This window comes from Hemitrygon akajei, chromosome 5, assembly GCF_048418815.1.
Source record: "Hemitrygon akajei chromosome 5, sHemAka1.3, whole genome shotgun sequence".
NCBI lineage: Eukaryota > Metazoa > Chordata > Chondrichthyes > Myliobatiformes > Dasyatidae > Hemitrygon > Hemitrygon akajei.
This window is the reverse complement of record NC_133128.1, coordinates 164606433-164627312: the sequence shown is the minus strand read 5'-3', so window position 1 is coordinate 164627312 and position 20880 is coordinate 164606433. Positions and strand designations below refer to the sequence as shown.

General features: G+C 39.2%; 1 protein-coding gene across 3 annotated transcripts in view; it reads right to left on the bottom strand.

Moving 5' to 3' along the window:
* pde1a (phosphodiesterase 1A, calmodulin-dependent) overlaps positions 1-20880 on the bottom strand; it is a 648403-nt gene that overhangs the window by 449605 nt on the left and 177918 nt on the right. For all 3 annotated transcript variants that reach the window (XM_073047065.1, XM_073047064.1, XM_073047066.1), the window contains one exon: positions 16635-16661. In XM_073047065.1, the coding sequence (XP_072903166.1) occupies positions 16635-16661 (27 nt within the window). The remainder of the gene's footprint in view (positions 1-16634; positions 16662-20880) is intronic.

The following is a 20880-nucleotide window of genomic DNA, read 5'->3' as shown; positions in this document are numbered from 1 at the left end:
TGCAATAAAACTATTTAGGATTTTACATTTTAAGTCTGCTTTATGACAGATTGCTTGTTCATCTTATTAGTCAATGAGAAAAATAAATTCTAATTAACTACAATTATTATACATGTGTTGCTCTTTTTTTTGCATTGTGAATTTGGTAATAATGATAGAAAAATGCACTCTTATTATTTTTAATATTAGACCTAACGCATTACTTCAACATTCTATACACTAAAGTTTTGCCATTAATCCAGTGCCCTACAATATTATTTGTAAATTGTACAACTGGTTCAAAATTCTTATGAAATAAGTTAAGTAAAGCTTGGTATTTCCCCATAAATTCTAATTATAATTGATTGTATCTGAAAATCCCATTCTGGTCAGATATTAAGAAACGCGTCTGAAGCATTAACTTCCTTAATATTTTAATTTCTTCCCACTGCATGACCTGGACATAAAAACAATACAACTTGTCATCTTAAACTAATGTACATCATGAAATTACATTATGACTCCTTATTTCTTGTGAACGTTCAAAGTATTGAAAACTCGAAATTGCATTGAGCTCAATGGTACCGAACTCTTAGGAGGGGGTACCACAGGCAGCCAATATTTTTTTTTCCACAATGTACTCCTGATTAAAAAAAGTAAATACATTTTCAGCCTGCTTCTCACATCACCCCCACTCCAACCTCATCTCTAAGCTGTAAAGTTTCCAGGGATCAGAACTTGCTCAAATCAATTATAACTTGCAGAGACATCATAGTTTCCAATGCAAAACAACACTATTTCCAGTATTTGTATGCTCTATTCCATTCTAGCCATCATGTATTGCCCACTAAGGGCAAAACAAAGCTTTAGCACAAAACGAGCAGTAACAGATTGGTCCTCTGATCTGCAGCAATCAGATTTTCCACACTGTCGGTTTCAGAATAGTATCACAATGAAGTGTGCTTGCCAAAAGCTCAGCCTATTCACAACAACCTCCATTCACTTGACAAGGTCAGGGGAGAGCCATTGGTTTTGCGCAGTTGCACAGTTATGGCAAAGCTGTGACCCTAAAAATCTCATGATAAATTTGATTGAGAAATCCTTTAGCACCCTCAGTAGAGCCACTATACACAGTTCCTCAGAGTGCTGCACATAAAACTGATGTGTGCTGCTATCCTGAGCTCTTCAGGCTGATGTTCTCAGCCTAACCGAGATATTGTAAATTCCTTTTCCACTGCAATGGCTGGGAAAGGAATGATGATGGAAAAAAGCAGCTAATCTCCCAAAGCAATTTAAAGATACCAAAAGCAGAAAAAAAAATACTGGAAGCACTTAGTAGATCAGGCAAAAATTCCTTGCATGCATGCTGACTGGCCTTTTGAGTGTTTCCAGCATTTTCTGTTCTTGTTTTAGACTTCCAACTTCTGCAATTTTATGATATTCAACTTGTGTAGATTTGGGAGGAAAGAATGAGGAATCTTTAAATTTTATTCCCCACTAAAGTCTAACAAAAGGCCCTGGACCAAACATGTTAACTATTTCTATTTCTCAATCATGAGAAAAGGCCCTTTGGCCTGACTTGCCCATGCCAATCAACATGCCCACTACACTATTCCCATTTTCCCATATTTGGTTCATAAGCCTCTGAACCTTCCTTTCCTACATACACATATAAATGTATTTGAAACTCAATAGTTGTGCCCACCTTTATCACCACCTCTAGGGGCTTGCTCCATATACTCACCATCCCATAGGTGAAAAAAACCTGCACCTCAATTTTACATTAAGCATATTTCCTCTCACTTTAAGCCTATGCTATAAGGCGTTAGACTCTCCCAGCCCTGGAGAAAAATACTGAACATCTACACTCTCCTTGACCATTGTAAGTTTATAAGACTCTATACAATCATCATTCAGCATCGTGCACTGTAGAGAAAACAAACCTTTCCTGCCTAACCTCTCTTTGTACCTGAATCCCTCCGTTCAAGGTAACATTCTCATGAATCTCTTCTCCACTCTTTCTAGCTCTATCACATTCCATCTCTAGTGCGGCGGCCAAAATGCCCTCAATATTCAAGTGTATCCTTAACAATATCTTGTGCAGTTGTAAAGTGATGTTTCAACTCGTACTCAAATCCCTACATATGAAGGCAAGTGGGTTAAAGACCCCTTTACTACCCTATCCATTGATTACTGTTCTACCCAACGTTCCATTTGTTATGTCCCTCTATCATTCTCAACCATTCAGTTCTGAAACTCCTCAGTCACCACATCCTCAGTAAATTTATTGGACCACATTAACAAGCTGTCATATGCCTTTAAGTGTATGTATACTTGAAGCATGATTAAAAGCAGACAGGATAAAAGCTAATAGGATATGACTGAGAGGGTAAGAGTGATCTAACATATCTGCCCATTCTTGGTTGCATTTCAGTCTCCTGCAGTCTCCAAAAGTGTACTGAAAAGATGTCAATGTTGATGAAAAAATGGAATGTTCATCAATGTGAATTCCTTAAAGAGTGTTTATTTAAACTGGAAAGGACAGAAATATATGATTTGGTGTAGCACTTTGAATTGACAGTTGCCCTTTGGGTAAGAAATAAGGACTGAAGGCAAATGTTTATTCCTCTGACTGTTAATGGATTAGAAATTATTTAAGGAACAGAATTATTTTTCTTTTCTTTAAAAATGCAATTTTCAGATAAAAGTGGTATAATATTGAAATTCATTATTTTTGTAAAAGTAGTTTGGTCAATGCCAAAGCGAGTCTAAAACACAAGAAAGATTAATAGATGGTTGGTGTATTTAACGTGTAAGGTATTTGGTGGATAAATAACTATATTGACTTAAAAGATGTTAAAATTTGGATTTTCAATGGTGATCCAGCTTCATAATTCTGTAATTCTGAGTGCAAATAGTTATGTCACTCTTATCCTCTCAACACGCATTATGCGGAATGCTCTTTGTTTGGTCTCATCCACATCCAAAGCAATTTGCACTTAGAATAACTCTGCCATGGATGGTCCCAAGCCCAGCTGTGAAAGGAGGAGGGCTGGGCATGGGACTAACGACCTCATCCCTTGAAAACCCAGTGTTACAGAAGTGCCAGCAGAAGGTCCAAAGACCTTATTCCTGGAAGAAGTAGGATCTTCAAGGATGAGCTACACCAGGGGACGACGTGAAAGATTGGCCCAGGACAGAGGACACGGACAAGGTGCTGTTGGCAGCCTATGTCCCAGTAGGAGTGACATGCTTAAGTAAGCACTCAGAATAATGGTCCAAAATGTAATCCAATAATAATCATTATTTGAATATAATATAGGTAAATAACTATATAGTGATTTTTTTTCTCAGTCCTTCCCTTGAAAAATACAAATCACAAATCCAATCCACTGATTCAAAAGACAAGTTTAATACCCAAACAATGGAGACACATAGATCAGGAAGAGGCAGTTTAGAAACACCTACAAAGTGCTGGAGGAACTCAGCAAATCAGGCACCACCGGGTAGGTGATAGGCAGGTGAGAATAGGTAAGAAACCAGAGTATAGAATAGAAGAGAGAAGGGGGAGAGACAAAAATTACCAGAAGGAGAAATTGATGTTCATGCCATTAGTTTGGAGGGAATCCAGATGGAATATGTGGTGAATTATTGCCACGTATTCTGCAGATATTACATAGAGCAGCCATTCAAGATGGAAGTTCAAGCAAGCAGCTTTATGATGGAGATCTCAAGCTTCTAAATGCTGAAGAGAAGAGGTCGTTTAAAGAGAGTCAGCATTCACCCCAACTTTTTATCTTCTAGATCATAGTACTGTGTTATTGAAATGGAGTAACAATGTTCCAATATTCTGCAATGCAAAATCTTAAATGCACAACTTAACTGGAGGAAGGGAGCATTACTTGTCAACATTACTGATAATTCATTTTACACCCACACCCCCCTTCATTCTATATACTTCAGTTGAGTTCAACTGAAAGCAATATAATCACTGACAAACTTTTATAGATGGCAGATATTTGAATATAAAAATAATTTTTCACATTTAAATTCAGAGTTAAGACTTCAGAGTACTTAATCAATTACTTGGTTATATTAGTAATTACTGCACATAACAGTTTGTTCAAAAATCGAGTGCATTGATCAGTACTTTTCCCTTGTTCACATCAACGATTATATGTTCTTATGATTCTACAGTATCCTTTAACTTAAATGATTATATATTGGCCTGAGTTCAACATGATAAAATCTAGTCATTTTATTCCAGTATGAAATATTCAATAAATGCTTTATTTGTATTTTCATTGCATCTTAATAAAACATTAAGTGTCTTAACGCTTAATGCTAAAGAATTTAGTATTCTTGAAACCTTTGCTAAAATAGTTTGCATTATCAACTTTACTAAAAGAGAATATATGGCGCTGCTATCTTTAAAATGTTTACATAAGAGCATAAGAAATTGGAGCAGCAGTGGGCCATCTGGGCGGTTGAGCCTGTTCCGCCATTCAATGAGATCGTGGCTGATCATCTCCACCCACCTGCCTTTTCCCCATAACCCTCAATTCCCCTACTATCCAAAAATCTATTTACTGAGGTAGCCTGCACTGCATCATTGGGCAGGGAATTCCACAGATTCACCACTCTCTGGGAAAAGTAGTTTCTTCTAATCTCCGTCATAAATCTACTCCCCCAAATCTTGAGGCTATGTATTCTATTCTGTTACAATAAAATAACTACCTACATTTACCTTAGTTTATATTAGTAGTCAAACTACCACCCTGTTTTTCAAGGGTTAAACATGATTTGTTTTTGTAGGAAAATACTAAGGTGGTAACCTGGCAACAACACGACTTGAATTGAACCGGTGCCTACTACAGATCACATGATGTAGGGATAAAGCATTACCCTGGGGTTAGTGATCAACTTTAATAATTTGAAAATTGTATATCAGTTTTAGTCTAATTAACAGTACATATGGCAAAGCAAAGATAATAATTTTCATTTAGCACCAAATTTGTCTTGTAGCTATAAATTTTCTAATAGACAGCTTTGTGAAGCCTGTATGTGTTTGCTTCGGTTGTAGTCAGGGACTTTCACTAAGAATATTAATTTGGTAGTTTTGATTCTTCAAATAATAAACTGCACATTTAATTATGTCACACTTTCTCTTTTCTGATTACGAAGTAAAACTAATTGTCAACATAGCTCAGTGACAGCAGATGCAATTTATTAAATTTTAACATTCACATGGGAATGAGGGGTAAAATGGTTTTGCAAGTGTTAAACAGTAAGGAATTTTGGACAAGCCATGCAATATTGCATTTGTTTCCATCTGAATTTCTACTGCTAGTGGTTAAACCATCCAACTGAAAGCTAATCGATAATAGATACTTCTAAAAGAATGGAAATGAAGCAGTTTATCTATACAAATTAACAACTGGTGTATAATACTAAAGGCAAAGGAGCAAACAAAGTTGTTTCCATATTACATATTTCACATAATTTAAAATAAAAAAAACTCTGTAGGTGGCAAACTGTTGTAATCTATCAGAAGGTTATTTTGGAAGCTGGTGCAAAGCAATATTCTCTGCCACCGATTTACAAATTGATAATCTCTGATGTATGCCAGTTGACAGCACAGAATGGTAAAACCAAGATTGGATCTGAGAGCTGTAACATCAAGCATTTGTCCCTTTTGCATTTAGCATCCACTTCCAAAGGCTGCAACACAGGAAATTTAGAACAGGGATTAGATATATTTCAAAGTAATTACTGGGCCAGATCATGCTGCTTGCCAGCCAGTGGTTCTATGGAAATGTCAGTGAGCTTGAGTTTGTGGACCAACTCATTCTTAATCTGTCCCCTACACAATGCTGAGTGGAAATCAGGAAAGAGCTGGAGGTCGCTCTACATTGGCACATGAATATGTAGTAAATGGAGGGATATGATCAAGTGCAGGCAGTAGGGATTAGGAGCCATTTGCTTAATTTGCTCCACACAGCAACGAAGTTGCCAACGTGAACTGCCAGGATAGATGTAGGTAATTTATTTTAATTTTAATGTTTCAATTAGTTTCTATCATTTAACCATGCTTTTAAGGAAATTATTAGAGACATTTGAAAATGGTGAAAGGCCCATGTGAGCTGTTGAAAGGACATCAAAGTGAGCGAAGGTGGGTCCTCATGATCCACTCTCAAAGGCCTAGTCATCCTAGTCACCACCCAGTGCCCACTCTATTTCATGGAATGAATGCAGCACCAAGACTTAGAAGTTGCCTTGTCCAATAGGACTGCAAAACATGTGGCATTGGGTCAGCACAGGAATTGAGTGTAAAAGAGAGAAATGGTCTGAGCACAGTCTCGCTCACTACATGCAGGTTACCAGTTGGAACACTTTTGGCCAATGTAACATGAGTGGTAGCACCAGGCATAATGATGTTAGTGCAACATTGGGCTATCTAGTAGAGCTGTTGTCTCATGTTGTGTTCATTGCTGAGCTCTGGTATACACTAACTGCATGGGTTTACTTGAGACGTTCCATTTCATCACGCATCCTAAAGCAATGCAAGTTGGTAGATAAATTGGCCAGTGAAAATTGCCTCTGAGGCAGAAATGATCGGGAGAATCGAGGGATGGGGGGAAATTGATGTGAATGAATGGACAATAAAATCAGATAAGCGTAAATGGGAGCTTAATGGCGTAGATAGACAGGCCTATTACCGTGCCTTCTGATGAGGACTCTAAGCTGTAATCAACAATAACTTCAAAGGACCTAGTAGGAAGATTCATTCAATAGTTTTCTTGGGCAGTTGCACAGGTTGCCTTCAGTCATAGCTTTAGATGTTGCAACCTTTTGCCTCCAGGATTAGCAAACTCAAAGCACACATTGGAAGAGGAGGTCAGGCTGTGTGACAGAAGCAATGTGGCCATCTGCTGATATTAGTGCTTTTCTGCAGGTGCAGATCATACTTTGGCAAATGACTAATACGACAGAAAGTGCTCTGCTCAAAAGGAGCTAGGACAAATTCAATTAACAGCAGCAGCAAAATATATGAACCGCTTGACAAACTGTAATACTAGGTGATTCTTCAAATGTATTTCAGTCAAAGTAAGTTTTACTTCATATACTACTGCATTAAGGGAAATTAATTGACTTTACAATCATGATACAGGAACTCACCTAGTGATGCCACATGAATACAAAGTCACATGTAGAGCCGAGACACCTGCTCCATGCAGTAAAAGGCAAATGCCAAACTAATTGTACTGACCAGCTATAACCTCTAAGCCTGCCCTCACCTTTTTCCACCTATTCCACAATTTGCCCTCAAAAAAGGCAAACAGAATTATAAGCATCTTCAATAATACTTCTTCTAGGCATTCAGCAGCGGAAGGCTGCTGGACCAGACAATATTCCTGGTAGAGTGCTCAGAGGATGTGCAGACCAGCTAGCAGATGTTCTCACTGACATCTTCAACATCTCCCTGAGCAGCGCCATCATTCCAACATGCTTCAAGGCCACCACCATCATCCCTGTTGTGAGGAAGTCTTCAGTGTCCTGCCTAAATGACTACCGTCCCCTTGCACTCACATCCATCACCATGAAGTGTTTCGAGAGGCTCGTCATGAGGCACATCAATACCCTGCTGCCCCCCTCACTGGACCCCCTGCAATTTGTGTACCATCCCAACTGTTCAACAGACGACACCATTGCCATCACCCTCCACCTGGCCCTAACCCACCTGGTCAAAAAAGACACGTACGTTCGAATGCTGTTCATAGACTTCAGTTCAGCATTCAACACAATCATTCCTCAGAAACTGATTGGAAAGCTGAGCCTACTGGGCCTGAAAACCCCCCTCTGCAACTGGATCCTAGACTTTGTGACTGGGAGACCTCAGTCAGTCAGGATCGGGAGCAGCATCTCCAACACCATCACACTGAGCACGGGGGCCCCCCGGGGCTGTGTGCTCAGTCCACTGCTGTTCACTCTGCTGACCCACAACTGTGCTGCAACACACAGCTCGAACCATATCATCAAGTTCACCAATGACACGACCGTGGTGGGTCTCATCAGCAAGAACGACGAGCCAACATACAGAGAAGAGGTGTAGCAGCTAACAGACTGGTGCAGAGCCAACAACCTGTCTCTGAATGTTAACAAAACAAAAGAGATGGTTGTTGACTTCAGGAGGGCACAGAGTGACCACTCCCCGCTGAACATCGACGGCTCCTCGGTAGAGATCGTTAAGAGCAACAAATTTCTTGGTGTTCGCCTGGCGGAGAATCTCACCTGGTCTCTCAACACCAGCTTCATAGCAAATAAAGCCCAGCATCATCTCTACTTTCTGCGAAGGCTGAGGAAAGTCCATCTCCCACCCCCATCCTCATCACATTCTACAGGGGTTGCATTGAGAGCATCCTGACCAGCTGCATCACTGCCTGGTTTGGAAATTGCACCATCTCGGATCGCAAGACCCTGCAGCGGATAGTGAGGTCAGCTGAGAAGATCATCGGGGTCTCTCTTCCCGCCATTACAGACATTTACACTACACAAAGCATCTGTAAAGCAAACAGCATTATGAAGGACCCCACGCACCCGTCATACAAACTCTTCTCCCTCCTGCCATCTGGGAAAAGGCACCGAAGCATTCAGTCTCTCACGACCGGACTATGTAACAGTTTCTTCCCCCAAGCCATCAGACTCCTCAATACCCAGAGTCTGGTCAGACACCAACTTGCTGCCCTCTACTGTGCCTATTGTCTTGTTTATTATTTATTGTAATGCTTGCACTTTTTTGTACACTTTATGCAGTCCTGGGTAGGTCTGTAGTCTAGTGTAGTTTTTTTGTGTTGTTTTACGTAGTTCAGTGTAGTTTTTGTATTGTTTCATGTAGCACCATGGTCCTGAAAAACATTGTCTTGCCTTTACTGTGTATTGTACCAGCAGTTATGGTCAAAATGACAATAAAAAGTGACTTGACTTGACTTGATTCTGAAAGTAACTGGCAAAGCAGTTGGGACCTAATTTATTTGATCTTGTAAAGTAAAGCAGCATTTGCTAGGAATGGTTGTCATAATATTATAAAGATTTTGTTAATTATGGAGATGGTCAAGGAACAATCTAGAATAAAAATACTAATTTTCCTAACTTCTGTGATTTGTCATTTGGAATCGACAGTATTGGAAAAGGAGTAAGCCACCAAACCCCCAAGCCTGCCCTGCAATTCAATATGCTGAAGGCTGGCCTCTGCTCTTCTGTACTGTTTCCCCAGACCCACAATTCCTTGATCCTTCAAATTTTTATTAATATATATTTAAATATTGATGATGATCTGTTTTCTATCATTTTTTTCCGGCAGACAATCAGACAATTCAATGCATTCAGAGGAAAAGAAATTTCTGTACAAAAGATGGCACCAGTGAACCACGGAGATGTTCTGTGGGTGAAAGACAATACTTCTAAATACTTTTAAATGTACCTCTTTCGATTCACTCTCACTGTAATCTGCAGCAAGCAATTTCCCTCTAAACAATGTACCTTTAACTCCACTTAATGAATTACAGATTTCACAATTGTCTGAAGGTCTTGGTGGATCAAACAGTTACGGCACCTTTAAACAGTCTAAGGTTCATCGCAATGGCCGGAAATGAGGCAGGAGGAGGGAACTCCAAACCAGGAATAAACACAGAGGTGGCTTACCGCCATGGATGACCCTACCAGGAGCATAGCTCCAGATGGCATCACTCTCGGGATCTCAGGACCACAAAGACCTGTGCTGATCAACTGGCTGCAGTGTTCATTGACATCTTTAACCTCTCACTTCAGCAGTCCAGGGTACCACCTGCTTCAAGTAGGTTTCAATTGTACCGGTGCCCAAGAAGAATGTGGTGACCTTCACAGCAATAAAGAGTTTTGATAGGTTGATGATGAATCAGATCAACTCCTGCCTGAGAAAAAACTTGGATCTACACCAGTTTGCCTGCTGGAGCAATAAGTCCATATTAGATGCCATCTCGTTGGCTTTACACGCAACCCTGGAACATCTGAACACCAAAGACGCATATACATCAGGATACTCTTTATCGACTACAGCTCAGCATTCAATATCAATATCCCCTCAAAGCTATTCAATAAGCTCCAAGACTTTGGCCTCAATACCTCCTTGTACAATTGGATCCTGGATTTCCTCACTTGCAGACCCCAGTCAGTTCAGATTGGCAACAACATCTCCTCCATGATCTCCATCAGCACAGGTGTGCCACAAGGCTGTGTGCTTAGCCCCCTGCTCTACTTACTTTCCACTTATGATGGTGAGGCTAAGTACAGCTCCAATGCCATATTCAATTTTTCTGACGACAGCACTATCATATGAATCAGCATATAGAAGGGTGATTGAAAATCTGGCTAACAACAACCTCTTACCCAATGTCAGCAAGTCCAGGGAGCTGATTATAGACTTTAGGAGAAAGAAATCAGAGGTCCATAAGCCAGTTCTCATTGGAGGATCAAAGATGGACAGGTCAGCAGCTTTAAATTCCTTGGGGTATTTATTTTGGAGGGGCTGTCCTGGGCAAGCATGTAAGTGCAATTATGAAGAAAGAACAACAGTGCTACTACTTCCATAGAAGATTTGGAATGATATCTAAGACTCAGACAAACTTCTATAGAACTATGTTCTACTAATGAGTATATTGACTGGCTGCATCACAGTATATGTGTATATTGACTGGTATGGAAACGCCAATGCCCTTGAATAGAAAATCCTTCAAAAAGTAGTGGATACAGCCCAGTCCATCACAGGTAAAATCCTCACTACCATTGAGTGCATCTACATGAAACACTGTCGCAGTAAAGCAATATCCATCATCAGGAACCCCCACCACACAGGACATGCTCTCCTCTCATTGCTGGCATCAGGAAGAAGATACCAGAACCTCAGGAACCTCACACCACCAGTTTCAGGAACAGTTACTACCCTTCAACCATCAGTTTCACCCAACTTCACTTAATTAATCATTGAAATGTTCCCACAACCAGTGGACACACTTTCAAGGACTCTTCATCTTATATTCTTGATATTTATTACTTACTTATTAATATTTCTTTCTTTTGTATTTGCACAGTTTGTTGTCTTCTGCACTCCGTTTGAGCACCCAAGCTGGGTGGTTGTTCATTGATTCTGTTATGGTTATTATTCTATAGATCTATTGAGTATGTCCACTAGAAAATGAATCTCAGTGTTATATATGGTGACGTATATGTACTTAGATAATAAATTTAATCTGAACTTCAAAACAACAATGTTTGTACAGGATTTGGGGTGCCTTCAAATGAAGATAATCCAAACATTTTACCCTTAAAACAACTTCACATCCTCTTCACTATGCCAAGGTTTCTATGACGTAGGGTGAACTACTGTGGCAATCAAGACCCCCACATGTAGCTGCTACAAACATCTTATTGATCGTGAAACAAGCCAGAAATTGGGCTCTGATGAAGACAAAGTCCTCCATAATGGATCAGTCAAAAGTGGAACTTTTGGCTTCTAACAACTGTCGAAGAGGGTAAGTAATCATATATATTTAGAATTTATAGATGTCTGAACTTTGCCCAAGCACTGGATACTAAATCTCCTGGCTGTCAGGATTGTGCAAAGTGTACCAAATTCCCAGGTTGAAAAAAATTATCTGGAGGCTTCAATATGTCTATACCATCTGCTGCACCTTTTTCTGATGGCCCAGTAGAGACAGGGTCTGGACTCACAGTAGAGACAGGGTCTGGACTCAGGGTCTGTTCATTGGTGCCGGTGGCTGCATGATCAATCCGCACGTGGACTGAGATGGACCATAATTTTGGTCCTTACTATTGGGACCTGTTATTCTTTTTAGGATCCTCTTTTGTACCCCACAATAGAATGACTGGAAAAGTCCAGATGACCAAAAATGGCCATGTCCAGAGAATTGTTCTCCACACTCAAAAGCACAGGAGGGCATTGACTTCCAAAACCTGAGACTGTCCTGTTCTATGCGGCAAAGAGATAAGTACAACCAGGAAGAACTACAATTGCCAGGGAATTTACAAGATATGATATCAACCTAGACCTGTACATTGTCTTTGTAGATCTAACAAAAGCAGTAGGTTCCATAAACAAAGAGGCACTGTAGACAATCTTGTCAAAACTGGGGTACCCACGAAAATTCATCAACCTCATTTGCCTTTGTCATGGCAGTATGATTGGCCAAGTCCTCTCAAATGGTGACAATACAAACCATTCATTACTTCAAATGGAGTGAAGCAAGAGTGCATGCTGGCCCCTGTGCCATTCAAACTGTTCTTCATGTATGTGCTTAACCATGCAATCAAAGAACTTGAATGGGGGGGAGGAGGGGTCGACCTGATGGATCACTCTTCAGCCTGCATTGTCTGAGTGCCAGAACAAAGTTAGTCAAGAAACTCATCCTTAAATCCCTCTACATCAACAACTGTGTTCTGATAGCTCACATTGAGTCTGACCTTCAGCTAGCTATTTGTCAACAAATTTGCTGAAGCCTTGCATGTCTTTTGTCTTACAGTCAGCCTTATCAAGGCAGAAGTCCTATTTCAACCTGCCCCAGGATCAACTGCTACCAGCTTCTCTATCGCTATCAATAAAACAAAACTGAAAACAGTGAAAGAATTCAAGTATCTCAGCAGTATCATTTGCAGTTATGGCTCACTAGACAGAGAAATCAGCGACAGGTTTTGCAAGAGCAGCCAGAGTTTTGCTCCACTGCAATTGCATGTGTTGAACTAGCACAACATCCGCCTGTCCACAAAACTGTGGAGCTGTTGCCCTCAAGACTCCCTCGTACAAAAGGTACATCAAAATGCTAGAAGGATTCCATGTACGTAGTTTGAGGTCAAACCTTTACATCCCTTGGCAGGACCAAGTTACTAAACTGGAGATCCTCAACCAGGCAGGAACTATGAGTGTTAAGGCCATGATTGTAAAAGCTCAGATTCAGTGGACAGGTCATGTCATACGCATGAAGGATCCCCAAATCCCCAAGGAGTTACTCTATAGTGAGCTTTCGCTGGGCAAGAGGAATCAAGGCAGGCCCCATAAGAGATTCAAAGGCTGGGTGAAAGCTAACATTGCACACACTGGGCTTGCACCAAAACAGCTGAAACTGAGAGTGCCAGACTGGAGAGGCTGGCGAGTCTTGGGTAGAACCACTCACAACAACCTGGAGGAGGGATGTTAAGCAGTACTACTCACTACCCAACAAAGAAGGAGAGCAGTAACAGTGGCACAGCTTCCAGATCCAGCACAGTTTCCACACACTTACTGTGGTTGTCTGTGTCACTCACAACTTGGACTCAGCAGCCACCTACAAACACACAATACTGCACAAGTCTAACTATCATCAGATACAACAGACGACCAATCAATATCAACTTTACTGCCTGATGAGACAAGGTGTTCAGCAGAGAGGAAAACCCACAGTGGACAGGTACATCATACAAGTCAGAACTAATATGTCATTCCAGTTAGAGCTTATTATAGGAATCAATGGTGAATCTTCTGACTCTTTGTTACATGCTTAGAAAAAGCAACCTGCTGATGGAATCAACACACATTGTATGCCCTTGTACTTAGAACTGATAAGGTTGTATTAGAAGAACTCTACTCAGACCTTGATCAAGTTCTGACCAACATTCCCAAGGAGGTCAAGATTATTTTCTGTGGACATCCAATGATAGAGTCAGGTGGTAATCAGGTTTTTGTCAAGGTGCTTCTAGGGGAAAAGAAGAGAGAAGGGCAGACTGCTTTTAAGCTAATGCATAGAACATGAATAAGTCATAAGAACACCATCATTAGACAAATAGAAGTAGAAAACGACACAGAAAATCTTTTGCTTCAAACAGATGCATCTCCTTCATTATGTTCATAGAAGCTCCAGATCAAAAGGATGTTGGCATCACAATGATTATGCATGAAAATGATAACTGTAGGAAATAGCATCAACCTGTTAGATCAGGAATATTGGTATCATTTTGAGAAAACATAGCCGGGTAGAATTAATGTTAAAAAAAATACCAGCACCAACTCCTTTCACAAGGCAGTCATAAAGATCTTTAGCCAGGAATTCTCCGGGAGAATTCCTGCCTTACCTGCAGGTTTCAAGGACAGTGATTTACTTCCAGAATAATTTAAAGTCAGTCCTCTAGCAAAGTGTCGAGGCCATTGGCTACGTCACTTGCTGATCACTGTGATGCTTATATCCAAGATTATATCAACAGAAAATTCCCATTACATACGTCAAAATGATATCACCCTCCAACTAAAGTCAGAGTGAGTCATACCCGAGTCTCAAAGCTAAAGGAAGATTTGTGTTATCAGAAATGAGTAGTGGCCTAGTAAATTGAAACTTATAATAATAGGCATAACAGTAGGATTCCCTGCAGGGTGTTTGGCCCATTTTGGACCTAGTTCTCGTGATCCCACACTACTTTAAGCCAAACTTAGATTAACACACCTTAAAAACCAAGTTAAACCTTACTAAAAGCAGTGCTTTGGGGCATCCTGAACCATGAGTTAACATTATCAATATCCCTCGAAGCTCCAAGAGAAAATATTTCATGAACCATTCTTGAAGGAAATCATACCCTGATCAAGAACAATAGGAAATCATACCCTGATCAAGAACAACCTGGATGATCTACTAACAATAGGCAGAGGAGAATTAGGGATACTACCAATGATGCTTCCCAAAGACCCAATGCATCAAACAGCCAAAGCAATGTGGATATCTTCAATGGAAGTAATGTCACCATCATTGAGGCAATTGTTCACAGGCAACAACTAACTTGACTGGATTGGACATTGTATGGAAAAGGCAGATGCTTGTTTATCTTTCTTAAAGAGGACCTCTGCTCCCAGTTCACTGTTGGACTCAGTGTGGTCAAAAAAACAAGGCAAACTGAAAGTTAGTCCTAAGAGAATTGCCACAATCTAGGAGAAGCAAGGCAGAATTAAATCAGATTATGTTCCCCTCCTCAAGAGAGGAGCTCTACTTTGGAAACCAGAAGGCAAAAGCGAGAAGGAAATTAAGGAAAAGGACTGTCACCTTCCCTACCATCAGTAGCAGCTGACCAACAGATAGCTGTCTTAATTTGTGGGCAGAGGCAGGGCTTCCAAGATTAAAGTCCAAAGTTAACACAAAATCCAAAAGAAAATCAGTGTTAGAGATTGTTCCTGATTTGATCTATTTCTGCTGACTCTATGTCCAGAGCCAGAGCTACTTAGATGAAGCTAGAATGCGGGATAAACCACAAAAGAACATGCGGTAGGTATCAACATTCAAATCAGAAGGAAAATCAGGCCAAATATAGAAGTACAGAGAAGGAAGGAGAAAAGAATTCTTAACCCAAGAATAAATAAAGATAGTAAAAGTGAGTGCAAAGGTCTAAGAGCATAAAATATTATCAGCAGTCCCAATTAGGGACCAAAATAGAGGTCTATGGTGGAGGCAATAGATATATCTGGGATCCTAAATGAATACTTAGCTTTGTGCTTAGTGAATGATTTTCTGCAATGCCATTATAAATAAAGACACAATCAGGATTGAATTGAGATAAAGACTTGTTAGAAAGACTAACAGTACTTAATATGGATTAGTTATTCAGTCTGGATGACCTGTATTGCAACAGACAGAAATCAGAATGGTATTTACTGGAATCTTCTTTTCTTCCTTAAATAGATACGGGAAAGAACTCTCAGATCAGAATAATCATTATCCAAAATTATTATTCAAAAATATAAAGAGATACATTTGGAAAACACAGGCCAGTCAGTTTAAGCTTTTGAAGACAGCAATGCAAGGGAAAAGTAATAGCCACTTGGACGAATATAGATCATAAAGGACAAGTAACGTGAAAGTGTTCAAGACTCCATCTTTAGGAGCCATGCTTTCAATTGCCAAGTTCCAAACATTGGAATTTCCTCATCAAACTTTATTGACCCTCTATTATTATTATTTTCTTCCTTTTAGAAAAGACTTAAATCTACCTCTGACCAAGCATAAATGCCCTTACATTTCTCTGTAGGGCTAAATGACAATCACTTTGGCACTACACAAAAGCCTGAGTGACAGGAGCACCTCTGTTTTCCTGCAAAACCTTGCCTTTCCCTTTATCTGAACGTCAATAACCTCGTGCAGAGCAAGTGGAAGTTCAACTTAAAACTCAAACTTATAATAAGGTGCCATGAAACTCATAATGATACACCATGAGTGGGCACTCCAGCTCATTAAAGTGAATCGGTACCCAGTGTGAGTTTAATGAATGGAATTATATGAGTCTCACAAATATACCTTGATCTGCAGCATATATTAATATCACTTTCATGAGCTTTCCTGATGGTACATCATATTTCAATGTCTAGAGAATATAACTGCATTACCAGCCAAACTCTCACAGGTTATTTCTAAAAATACATTTGATGATATGTTAAGTTTTAACAAAACCATTGATTAAATAAATCAAATTTCTCCAAAGGTATCCAACACTGCAGATTTCTGGAAATACCATGATTCAACAATGTAAAAGATATATGAATAAATTCAAATAATATCTCAGAGTGATTTGAACTGCAGAATAAATGCCCTTACCTTTGTGATGTGTTTTTGTAGTTCCGTCTGTAAAAGAAAAACAACATTAGCCATAATTCCCTCTTCAATATGAAGACAAATGCATCTTGAAATAGGAAGAAACGCATTAGGTAGGGATTACTACTCTAAAGTTCACTGATCTAAGAGAAGCAAATTTGACAGTGCTTTCTCCAAGATGAGGAGAGGTCAAGGAAAACAGACAACTTCTACATTAGGGCAGTTTTGGTAATAGAAAGTTGCCCTTACAGAATTCACATATCACCAACCAAAATGAGATACTGAATAAAATAAGCTCTTGCAGAATTTACATAGAAATAAACAAACAGTGCGAAAGAAACAATTTCTTTTGTTTTTTCTCTGTTTTAGTCCTTCAATGGTGTGAGGCAGTAAGATCTGGATATGATTTTGCTTCAATTAGGTTGACATCTATAGCTAAGCCCCTCATTTGCCATATCCTCTCCATTGTGAGGACATGTGAACAGACATCTCAGACTCTTCGCCTGTGTGCCATTTGTTCTGATGCACTGCAGTGTGGAAAGCTGCCGTCGCCACAGCCAACTTTCCCCCAGCTCCTTACCCCATTTTCACTACTTTAACCATCACTCCTGAAGTCCTTGTATACCACCTTTCTCCCTGGAACACTGATCACTGAATTCTATCCTTCACCCTGATATTCCTATTTCCTAATCCAGGTGACTTGTCCATCCAAGTCTAATGCTAGCCTCAACCATTCAATAACTAGTGAAAGGTCACTTTGTTTCCACCAATGAATTGACTTAATATGACAGAAAAAACATCCCAGAGGAATATATTTCCACTTACAACATGGGATTTGATGGGAAATTTTCGATATGGAGCACAGCCACTTTGTAATATGGAATCACCTTTAATTGGATTTATTCGGAGATAAAGTCAGGGCCTGGCAGGGTTCCTCTTCCTTTCAATGCAATTGCTGTCTAGAATTTGAACCAGAATAGGAAAAATGTGATCACTCAAGTCAAGTATGATGTTCTAAGGAGTTATTTCGTTAATGGCGAATGCCTGTGAGTGACTTTGTTTAACATGGAGAGGCTGGTGCATGTGTAGCCACCACATGATCCTTGACAGCTCGGAGCCTGGGACCCAGTGGCATGGAATGCAAACTGACTGGGGACCCTTCACTGCTGCAGCCTTCCTACATTGCAATGCCTCATCATCTCTCACCAGCTCCACCAGTAAAATCTTGGCTGAATTGCTCTTTGTCTAGAACCTCCCCTTTGACCTTACCACCATTGGTGACCCCACCAGGAGCTAAGTTCCAAACGGCATCACTCTCAGGACCTCAAACCTCTCCACCACAAGGTGACAATTCTCAGAGTGATGAACCAGAATAATTATAATTATTCTGAACCAGAGTAATTACCCACAGATTGGAGAAGAAGCCATATGTGGTGAGTTCCACTAATCTGAATGTCAATCACCTTTCTCACATAAAATCAACAGAAAGAAAAATACTGCTGATGCAGGAGACTTTAAATATTAATAAAAGAGCGCTGTAAACATTTAGCAGATCTGTCAGTGGGTGGGAAGAGAGGTGGTAATGCTTAATGTCAATGACCTCCAAGTTGTAGTCAGTGCTGCCCCCCCAATGTTCACTTGGAAGAAGACAAACCATATTGTGTTCGACTGCAGGCTGCTGCAACATTTATGGTCTCAGGGCTTTGGACTATATATTTCATGTGTGGCTGTATTTTACTAATATCTTATTTGTTTTTGCTACCTTATGTGTGCTACTTGTGCCTTGTGCTGTGTGTGACTGATGGTACTGTGTTTTGCACCTTGGTCCCAGAGTAACACTGTTTAGTTTGGCTGTATTTGTGGGTATTAATGTATTATTGAATGATAATTAAACTTGAACTTGAACTTGAGAAGGTCTCTTTGAACAAATGTTGCCTAATCCATTGTGGCCTTTGGAACTACAGTCAAATATCTAAGCCAGATAAATCATTTTTTAAATGTTGCTTAGTCTGACATCAGGCTACAGTGAATGTCAATAATTATTTCATGAAATAAAGGTGCCTGTAAAATATTATCAAACGTTAAATTACTTGCTATTTTTAGTTTATCTAAGATCCGTCCAATTAAAGGTCTCCATGAAATTTTAAAGATTATCCATAAAACAAAAAATTAGTGAATAAAATATCAAAAATTAAAAGAATTATTTAAAATGGAAATGGACAAAAGATATTTGGAAAAAAGAAATCAGTGATCAAGCACCACCTGTAGAGGGAGAAATAGATGACAGTCCTAATGAAAGATTATCAATCTGAAACAGTCAAAAGGGTTTTTTCTCCACAACAGCTGTCTAATCTATTGAATGTTATGCTTTAAAAAGACATTAATTCTAACACGTTATCAACAAAATGTTGATCTTGCATCACACCATTTTTGAGATGCTTGTTTGACTACAATTTTACATATTCACTTCTGAAAAAAAGCTGGTTTGATAAGATGTAATTAAAATCGGAAAATACAATTATTAAAAAATAGACAGAAACTGCTTCTTTATAATGACTAAACAGTGACTGTAAGGCATTGATGCTGATACAACATACAAATTTGTTAATAACTTTCTTATTTATACCACCATCCCATGCTACAAATCCTCCAGAAGCAGAGAAATAATTCTTCATATATTGTCTTAGCTGCTGCACCCAAGATGCCAATTTGTAGTCAAGAATTGCAGAAATATTGCTTGCCTGAATCTTATAACCTCAGATAGAAAAGAAAATGAAGCTCTGTAGTAATCTTAAGCTCCAATTCTCTCTCATTAAAAGATTGTTTAAAAAGACATTTCAATCACCAGCTTCAATAGAAAGACAATTTATTTCATTAGGAGATACGTGTGACCATTTTGTCATTTTCACATGCATGAGACCAAGATCACTTTTCATTCTGAAATATCTAAATCCAAAACAGCTTCTCCAGTAGAGTCAATTAGTTTTAAAATATTGGAAAAATGGGTTGAACAATATTAAAAAGAAATGTTTTTATGAAAGATCTCATGAATAATATTCTTAATTTATAGGCAAACAAATTCAATTTCTGGACTTATTTTGTAGGTAAAAAAACAAGCCAAAGACATAATTTTAAAAATCAAACTGATGAAAACACTATTCTAAAATTGCAGAAAACCTTTATAATCAGATTTTCATAAAGTTGGAATGATAGTAGCATTTACTTTTAATTTATTGGTCCACTAGTCTGCTCCACGTCTTCCCACATTAAAACACTTCAACAAAGGTGACAGAAAAAATAAGCAGCCCTGGTAATTTCTTTCCAGCACTTTAAGAACCCCAAAAGCAGAAGATCAATGTAATATCTTAAAACCAGCTTTCCTAGAAAACCAAGGCATGCTACTCATCAATTAGCAGTCCCATCACCATCACCTCTTGCCCTCAGCCCCTGATGCATCATTTAGTCTACTTCCATTAAATTTCATTGATAAAGTGTCTAGTATTTGAGTAGAGAGCTTCCAACGGATTTCCCCAGTCTGTCGCCTTGTCAATAGTTGGATAACATATAACATTGGCATCAATCGAAAGAAAAGCAATCTGCTGTAGATTCCACTTCTGTCAGGTCTTCAAGACATCATGATGAGGATTGAAATCTCATAAGAATGTAGCAAAACTGCAGCTACCCTGTATTCAAAGAATATTCATTCTGTTCATTCAAGATTCAAATTTGTTTAATGTCATTTCTAATACACAAGTGTCCAGGAGAATGAAATAATTGAAATTACCAGACCTGCTTATGTTTACGGCCACCTTTGCTGAAGCATTTTAACGTGAGAACACATGGAGCAAATTAATGGACCAATGAATTTTAAGTAAATCTTACAATCTCTCCTACTCCACAGAAATCTGATTACAAATAACTTTCTGCAATTTTAGAATAGTCTTTTGATCAGTTTGAGTTCTAAAGTTCTGTCCATTGCTTGCTCTTTTTACTGTTAGTTGGTTACTAAGGGATTTTGTGGTATGGTTCATATTTGGAGTGGAGCCAAAAGTAAGGAATAAGCAATGGCTAAAATTCTTTACTCCACAACTTTTCTTTTTAGTGCTATTTTAGAGAGACTGTAACATAGACAGCAATCAAAAGGAATACACGCCCAGAAAATTCTAGAAGTTTACCACCAGACACATGGGGTGCAGAGGATGGTGCAAGGCAATTGAAAATCTGTTATTGCAGAAGTATTATAGATAAT